General features: G+C 36.3%; 2 protein-coding genes across 2 annotated transcripts; both read left to right on the forward strand.

Annotated features, from left to right (window-relative positions):
- Window positions 1–483: 483 nt before the first annotated feature.
- LOC137410622 (GATA zinc finger domain-containing protein 14-like) lies at window positions 484–2315 on the forward strand. The gene is made up of 4 exons (XM_068096069.1): window positions 484–494; window positions 595–929; window positions 1140–1778; window positions 2305–2315. Exons 1-4 carry the CDS (start codon window positions 484–486, stop codon window positions 2313–2315), a joined length of 996 nt encoding a protein of 331 aa, XP_067952170.1.
- Window positions 2316–4018: 1703 nt separating this feature from the next.
- Window positions 4019–5561, forward strand: LOC137403184 (uncharacterized). The gene is made up of 4 exons (XM_068089417.1): window positions 4019–4067; window positions 4214–4567; window positions 4875–5064; window positions 5330–5561. Exons 1-4 carry the CDS (start codon window positions 4019–4021, stop codon window positions 5559–5561), a joined length of 825 nt encoding a protein of 274 aa, XP_067945518.1.
- Window positions 5562–8879: the final 3318 nt, after the last annotated feature.

The raw sequence follows: 8879 nt of genomic DNA on the forward strand, positions 1-8879 counted from the left end.
TTACATATCATAAAAAAACTTACGTCAAACTGTGAGAAGCTTCATTGATAGGCATCCATGTCATGTCACTGTATCAGTGCAGATGAAGGCAATGTCTACAGAGTTGGGTTCACATTTAACAGCTAGAATTATCACCTTGTTAAGAATTGAGTTCATTGCTTTACGGTATAGCACGAATATACAAACTTTGTTCAATAAAGTAGCTTCACACCTATGATGAAAAAAGGTTAACGGATTTCATATATAGTACGGCGAGTTGTCTCTTGCAATGTAGGTGATAGGCATGAGGCGCGAGAGTTGGACATAGTTGCTCTCGAAATGGCTGCCAAGATTAATCAGAGGATAAAAGACGTGGAATGTGTCCGACTCAGCGGAGAGCAAGCCATTATTACAGGTCAGAAAGAGCAACAGAAGTTGGATTGCGAATTAGAGAGACTTAAAAAAGACGTGAGATGTCAATTTCAGGACAAGGTGATGAAGTTTATGCTACTAATGTACTTAGTGGAGCTAAAAAACTTTTTATGGTGGTATTCAAATGCTGCAAGCTATAGCAAAACAAGCTTTTCACGCTTGATTCAATTTTAATAACCAAAGTTTTAATAACCAAAGTTTTAATAACCAAAGTTTTAATAACCAAAGTTTTAATAACCGAAGTTTCAATAACCGAAGTTTTAATAACCAAAGTTTTAATAACCAAAGTTTTAATAACCAAAGTTTTAATAACCAAAGTTTTAATAACCAAAGTTTTAATAACCAAAGTGTTAAAAATCAAAGTTTTAATAACCAAAGTTTTAATAACCAAAGTTTCAATAACCAAAGTGTTAAAAATCAAAGTTTTAATAACCAAAGTGTTAAAAATCAAAGTTTTAATAACCAAAGTTTTAATAACCAAAGTTTTAGTAACCGAAGTTTTAATAACCAAAGTTTTAGTAACCGAAGTTTTAATAACCAAAGTTTTAATAACCAAAGTTTTAGTAACCGAAGTTTTAATAACCAAAGTTTTAATAACCAAAGTGTTAAAAATCAAAGTTTTAATAACCAAAGTTTTAATAACCAAAGTTTTAGTAACCAAAGTTTTAATAACCAAAGTTTTGCTAACAAAAGTTTTAATAACCAAAGTGTTAAAAATCAAAGTTTTAATAACCAAAGTTTCAATAACCAAAGTTTTAGTAACCGAAGTTTTAATAACCAAAGTTTTGCTAACAAAAGTTTTAATAACCAAAGTGTTAAAAATCAAAGTTTTAATAACCAAAGTTTTAATAACCAAAGTTTCAATAACCAAAGTGTTAAAAATCAAAGTTTTAATAACCAAAGTGTTAAAAATCAAAGTTTTAATAACCAAAGTTTTAATAACCAAAGTTTTAGTAACCGAAGTTTTAATAACCAAAGTTTCAATAACCAAAGTGTTAAAAATCAAAGTTTTAATAACCAAAGTGTTAAAAATCAAAGTTTTAATAACCAAAGTTTTAATAACCAAAGTTTTAGTAACCGAAGTTTTAATAACCAAAGTTTTAGTAACCGAAGTTTTAATAACCAAAGTGTTAAAAATCAAAGTTTTAATAACCAAAGTTTCAATAACCAAAGTTTTAGTAACCGAAGTTTTAATAACCAAAGTTTTAATAACCAAAGTTTTAATAACCAAAGTTTTAGTAACCAAAGTTTTAATAACCAAAGTTTCAATAACCGAAGTTTTAATAACCAAAGTTTTAATAACCAAAGTTTTAATAACCAAAGTGTTAAAAATCAAAGTTTTAATAACCAAAGTTTTAATAACCAAAGTTTCAATAACCAAAGTGTTAAAAATCAAAGTTTTAATAACCAAAGTGTTAAAAATCAAAGTTTTAATAACCATAGTTTTAGTAACCGAAGTTTTAATAACCAAAGTTTTAATAACCAAAGTTTTAGTAACCGAAGTTTTAATAACCAAAGTTTTAATAACCAAAGTTTTAATAACCAAAGCCTTCATTCCTAACATGGTAATGTTCTAAGCGATACACTGCGGGAAACATTTTGTCAAGTGCGACCTATTGCTGGTCTAATGGAGACTTACTGCTGGTCGAATGGGTTGGTAATTTCTTTGTAACACTGTCAAAAAATAATTACTGAGTCCAGTTGAATGTATCCACCTATTCGTCGCTACAAGCTTACCTTTCCACCCTTACATATCTGTCCATGAAACTTTTCATTTTTAACTCGGTTGTCAAGTACATAAAAAAGCTAACGCTTAGCGATTTACGGAGTACCAGCTTGTGCTTTTAATATCTACTAATTTCTCATTGAAACTAAAGTTTGCCTGCTTTGCAGGCATCTCATAACCATAGACATGATAAAACTGCTGTACTTTTTATGACCATAGACATAGATAGCAGAACTACAGCTCTTTCCATAATCACAAACTTATCATGACCGCAGGGCTTACAGCAACCAGACTTGGATGCCAGTAATACTTGGCCGTACATGACCATAGACTTAGATAATAGCAACACTTGACTTCTGTAACCATAGACTTAGATACCAGCAATTATTTACTTTTGTTGACTATAGATTTGAATAGCTGCAATACTTGACCTTCCTTGACCTTAAACTTACATGTAGATACTAGCAATGCTTTCCTAACCATGTACTTGACCTTTCATGACCATAGACTTATTGTGTTGCGTTTGATTAACAGATAGCAGAACTACAGCGGCGAAAGGAAGAGGCGTGTCAGCAGATCTGTGACATATCTAAGAGGAATGTAGTGCTGACAAAGCAACACAGAGATGAGATTACAACAATGATCAGGGAGGCAGTCAAGGTTGCCAAGGAAGCCAAGAAGTTGCTATGCTACAGCCACAACATAGATATTGCAACTGAGGCGGAAAAAACACAGCAAGCACTCAACTGCATGAAAAATATTACATTCCCTTGCCTCAACCTTATCACAGCTAGAATTGGTAGCAAAAGTATGTATGTTTCGTTGATCTTAAGTATCTGTGCATTGCGGCAGAGTAACTTGTCATGGTGTGGGATATAGGGAGAGTAACTCCTCATTGTCTATGCCTGTCTATATGTGGTATAACTACTTTTATGAGCCAACTTTTCACTCTTTGAATATGAAGCAGCGGATAGACAGAGCCACTTATTATTACCAATGCGTTTGCAAGAGTAGAAAGAGAATCAAACTTCTGATAAATCTAAACAAAATTAGAATGTTTGAGTTCTTCCAGGTTGTTGATGTTTGCAGGTCTGGAAACAAACATACCCTGCCTAAATTACGACGATTGCAGTAAGAAGGTTTGCCCTCAACCGTGTATCCCACAGGCACCACCACAAGGTGAGAACAAATACAATACTTGTTGTGTGGATACAGGGCCCACATCCGACACTCAATTAGCAGATATTGAATTTTTGGCATATCCAAAACTAGATCCTAAAAAAGATGAAGTCATTCCATGTCCTAAAATTGACGGTCAGCAAGAGAATAAAAGTATCCAGTTTCCATCACAGCTTGAAGATAAAATATGTAACATAGATGCTGCCACACAAACAGGGTTAAAACCCAGACGCTCAAAAAGAAGAAACAAAAGTGATAAACATAACCAAGTAAATAGAACAAATAGTCAATGCAATGAAAAAGTGGTGCATCCCGACAATGTGCAGTCTCACACCAGTTTAGGGAACCCTACAGCAGAGACACCAAAGGAGCTCAATACAAAAATCTCTGCAAACATAAAAAATAATTCATCCAGTGAAGAAGAGGCTCTTCTTGATGAAGCTCCTCCTAGCGAGATTCCGGTGAAACCTGCAACAGACACAATTAAGGAAGCGAATCCAAAAATCTCCATCACAAGCATTCGGAGCATGTCTGTTAGAACTGAAATTCAAGACATGCCTGAGCCATCAATTCATGAAATGCTGGCAAACACAGTTCATTCTATCCATGTCTTCAGGGACTCTATGAGAAACTTAGCAACGGCAGGCATCACTGCAGACACAGCAGACTAGCTCTTCCGAGAGCTATTCACTCAGCACCATCATGTCAACATACACCGACAATCCTGTATTATATTCTGCAACACTCATTGGTAGGCAGCTCCTCTCTAGCACCAAGAAGATTAGAAACTGTTTAATGCCCAGAGTGTGTTGTGTAGTTTGGGTGACTTGTGGGTAGCATTCGGGCAATGACTCTCATAGTGACTATTATATTGTTGAAGATCCAATTTTTTTTCAGATCCATGTGACCGGTGCATACGGGCTCCCAACCCTTGTCCACCCGCCTCTTCTGCCTGTAATCCAACCATTAAAGCTGGTATGTGTGACCCCCCATGCTCGATCAACTATGCAGACCCATGCAACGACCTCTTACGTAGCACCACATGCGATGACCCTTGCCCTCCTATCCACGGCTCCGCACTCCTCAACAACTGTCGATCTGATAGCAGTTCGGACAACTGCAACGATGAAAAATACAGAACGAGAACCGGAAAGTTCCTTGGCAGCTGGACTAATTGCTATGAGGATGAAGACGATGTCTGCGGCAGCGAAGATGGTTACCATCTGGCTCCAGAATCAATGGCTATGAATGGTATGTTTAAAGCTAAGTGTGCTAGAAAGCTTGATAATAAAAATATAGTAGAATAATGACAATGTAGAGACTAGCCTTGACCGGTTATAGGACAGTTGCACATTTTCAGATGTCTTCTATACAGTCACTGACCACTGACATCTTTTATGTTAAACCAGTATGACTACAAATTCTAATATATTATTCATGTGCTCTGCCATTGACTTCCTTCACGACAAGCATTGGAGAGCCAAGCGATAAACCCTGACGAGCTGGCAAGATTAATAAAACAATATTATTTGCTATCTTAAATCTGTCATTATTGCAGCATGCAGGACATCTAAAGAGAAACTGGCCTTCACCATAAAGGATGCGTGTAATCTGACAACGGATAAGAGCTTACCCTGCTCTATCAATGGCCTTTGCTGGACTCTGGTTGTATCCGTCAAAAGGGTTGATTGTGATATGTGGCTGGGGATCTTCCTGACATGTAAGGCACCCGGTGGCGACTGTCGGAGGTGAGTGGCAATACTATCTGATTCTGATAACCAACAAAATTAGTAGATATAGAACAACATGTATTTTGAAAATGTATTACTGTTTGACCGCAAGGGTATGTTGTATGATGCAAACTTGGTAATCTATGAATTATTCACAAATTGGTAAATTTTGCAAGTTATCTCAACTAAGCTACAGAATTTTGTTGTAATTAGTGCATGAATGTAAATATAGAGGGTTGTCCAGGCAATGGTGTGCAAGTTATAACAAACATTCTTGTTACAGTTTCAGTTGCAAAGTTGAAGACCTGAGGCTATCACTCATCGACCAGTGCAACCCGAAACGAAGCGTCTGCAAAAAGATTAGCAGTCACTGCTTTACTGAAACGGAGAGCAATTGGGGAGTGCAATCAGTCTGCTGCTGGGATGACATCATCAACCCTAAGAATAACTTTAGACTAGATAATACACTAAGAGTCAAAGCAGAATTTAATATCTACCCAGTCAAATGGTGCTGAAATTGTGCTGTGTTTTTGTCACTCGTGTCAATATAACTAGCAAGTGAAACCTACATAACAGAAAACAGCTAAAATTGGTGCGATTATCATCTTCTATTAGCAAGCCCTCTGAATAGAGTGCGTGGTAACTCAATTATAGAGCTTCCGCTTCTGATGGCAAGTAGCTTTCTAAATGTATTCAAGTTGTTGGATCAGTCATTGGATAGAGGGCATAATAATTGGTGGAACCAAATTTGTTCTTGTTCTGATTAGTTTATAGCAAAATAACCTAGAAAATGTTTGTCAACTGTTCTCATTGATTAGTTTGCAAAACACCAAGTCTACAGAATATGTGAAACAAATCCAAAACAGAAACAGGGTGACAACCAGCCCGTATCATTAGTTCTTTCTGCTTGTTCCACTGCAGATACCTAAACCATCAACATGAAGGCTATCGACAGATTTGACACCGGGAGCTCCATATTAACCATTTAGGAATAATTCTTGTTTTTTCATTGTTCCACAAGTTAATAAGATTTTTCATCTTGCTGTTTTCAAGTAGCACTAGTGTCATGATTAGTCATGATACTCCTATAATTATAATTATTAATATTATTACTGTAGTCTTCATGCTGAGTAATATAATTACTCTTAGCAAGACTAGCACCCCGGCAGTCCGGTGCTGGCGGTCCGTTGTTTCTATTAACTATCTGCACAAGCAGGTTCAATTACGGAAGTCGGATTGGTTGGTCTACATACCAAGCTGAATGTCTTGAGTTTGAGTTTTTACCTATTTATCATTAGCAGCAGGGTAAGTGTATACCTATTTATCATTAGCAGCAGGGTAGGTGTATACCTATTTATCATTAGCAGCAGGGTAAGTGTATACCTATTAATCATTAGCAGCAGGGTAAATGTATACCTATTTATCATTAGCAGCAGGGTAAGTGTATACCTATTTATCATTAGCAGCAGGGTAAGTGTATACCTATTTATCATTAGCAATAAGGTAGATGTATACCTATTGGACAATAGCAAAAATGTTAGTTTATCTATTTACCCTTAAGAACAGTAAGTATACTTACTTACCATTAGCAATACTTGGACAACAGCAAAAAGGTTAGTTTATCTATTTACCATTTAGAACAGTAAGTATACCTACTTACCATTAGCAAAAAGGTAAGTGTACTTACCGTAAAACCTCTAATTGAATGCCACGGCGCTCTATTTTTCAATCCTTCCTCTATTATTAGTGGCGGTCAATTGGAGGCGGCGTTCAAATAAAGGCTGGCGGTGTATTTTTCAAATGGCTCGTCAGAATTTTAGAAGGATAAATTTAGCCCGTCACCTATATTTTGCTCTTTTTCTGGTGAACCGATATTAAACGTTTTGAATGTAACCAATCCGCAAACTTACCTCTAACTTGTCAAAGATCTCTTAATCAATGTGCATTGAGAAATCAAGAAATATCTCTACCAGTTGATATCTATTGCTTGCAATTGACCTGCGATGATATTATAGCCTGTGTCCTTTGCAACTTGCTGGAATTTTCAAATTTTATTTCATTCTAAATTTGAAAACATATTTTGCTTTGTGTGGAACGAACAACTTTTAGTTGTCCAATACCTTCTGCAATATCTTCTCGCTTAAACTGAACTGCTGAACTAGTCGATATTAGCGTCTAAACAATTTTTTGTTAGAGCGAAACTTTCACGCGGTGCATTTAGCACTAATGCAGCGCATTAAAATTTGCTTGCTAAACGTAACCTTTGGTCCAAAACTTGCGAACCGGTTTTTATATGCATGTCCTTTGAAATATTAGGAGTGTGTTAAACAAAGAACTACTATTCGCCTGAGACAGTTAGTGGTTATTTCTATGGCGTTGATTACAAAGTTCCATCTACCATCGTAAATTTAAACCGTTTTTTTATATACATGTACTTCGAAGTATCAGGACCGCGTTAAACGAGGAACCACTATTAGCCTGAGACAGTAATTATTTCTATAGCGTTGCTTTGAAGGTTCATCTACCATCGTAAACTTAAGCCGTGTTTTATATATGTAGGCTACTTCGAAGTAGAAAGACCGTGTTAAACAGAGAGCGACTACCTAGCCTGACACCGTTATTGATTATTGCTACGGTGTTGCTTTCAAAGGTTTACCAAAAAAATGAAAAGCTTTGGAATTGGACGAGAGAATAACTGGTAGCTGGTATGGATATAAACGATTCATTATTAATACGATTTTGTGGACACTTTTCCACTGATTAGTTGATATTACGGGTCCAAAAGATCAAATAATGTCAAAGTGGCGGTCAAATCAATGATATACAGCCACCCAAGGATAGCCGACGGCGCTCATATGGGCGGGGTTTAATGATGAAGCTCTGTTGGGATTAACCCGAACACGGCACCCGAACAAACAAATATGCTGAATAAAGCACCTTGTAAATTTACGAATATTATGAACTATAGTGGTTATTTTACTTATCTGTTGAATTCATTTTGTTTTCAAATAAATATAGTATCCCAATATTGTCACCGTTATGATCAGTCAGTTGCCATTCACAAGCATTCGTGATATTAATAGTCACAATCGTAAAATAGCTCAAATTCGGTTTTGCATTTAGATTTTGAGTATGAAAACTACACTGCACAGCTTTGCCTGCTGTCCCATCTTATTGGCAAGGTAAAACAATGTGATACCGATGAAAGACTTTGTCATTTTATATTAGGGGTGGCAAAATATTAATCAAAAACTAGAAAAAAAATGCCGTTGTTCGGGTAATTATATTCAACTTTAGGCATATACTACGACCTTTACTAATTTTAAAATTACTAAAAGTAGGTAATTTGAAATGTTTTATTTTGAATAGATACATTATTTTGGTTAGGTATTACCCCTACATTGCAGAAATTCAATGTTTGCTATTGTGACCCGCGGGGTCTACTGGCTGAATAAGCTAATGAAGCGATAACAGCGATTTGTGTTTTCTAAAACCTAACAAGGCAACGCGACCGCGTCGCGAGAGTTGTGTTTGCCCCGAAATCCTGGCTAGCACAATCCTAATAGAGCTCCATCATTAAACCCCGCCCATATGATAGCCGTCGGCTATCCTTGGGGGGCTGTATATCATTGATCAAATGGAGGTGGCATTCAATTAAAGATATTACGGTATTTACCGAATACAACTAAGAATTTCTGGTCACTCCCAAAAAACTAGTTATTCAGGCTAGGATGAAACCTATATGCACATTCCAGCCACTTAGAATAACCTCATTAATTTGAGCAGCTCACACACTCTGTAGGATGTAGCATGTCACATGCTTACAATGCTGA

This window comes from Watersipora subatra, chromosome 1, assembly GCF_963576615.1.
Source record: "Watersipora subatra chromosome 1, tzWatSuba1.1, whole genome shotgun sequence".
NCBI classification, from domain to species: domain Eukaryota; kingdom Metazoa; phylum Bryozoa; class Gymnolaemata; order Cheilostomatida; family Watersiporidae; genus Watersipora; species Watersipora subatra.

Bases quoted from the DNA above. Each gene is read 5' to 3' on its own strand.
- LOC137410622 (XM_068096069.1), top strand. The intron at 930-1,139 runs GTAACCGAAGTT...ATCAAAGTTTTA, and splicing joins TTTTAATAACCAAAGTTTTA to ATAACCAAAGTTTCAATAAC.
- LOC137403184 (XM_068089417.1), top strand. From the start codon at position 4,019: ATGTCAACATACACCGACAATCCTGTATTATATTCTGCAACACTCATT. The intron at 4,068-4,213 runs GTAGGCAGCTCC...ATTTTTTTTCAG, and splicing joins ATATTCTGCAACACTCATTG to ATCCATGTGACCGGTGCATA. The intron at 4,568-4,874 runs GTATGTTTAAAG...TCATTATTGCAG, and splicing joins AGAATCAATGGCTATGAATG to CATGCAGGACATCTAAAGAG.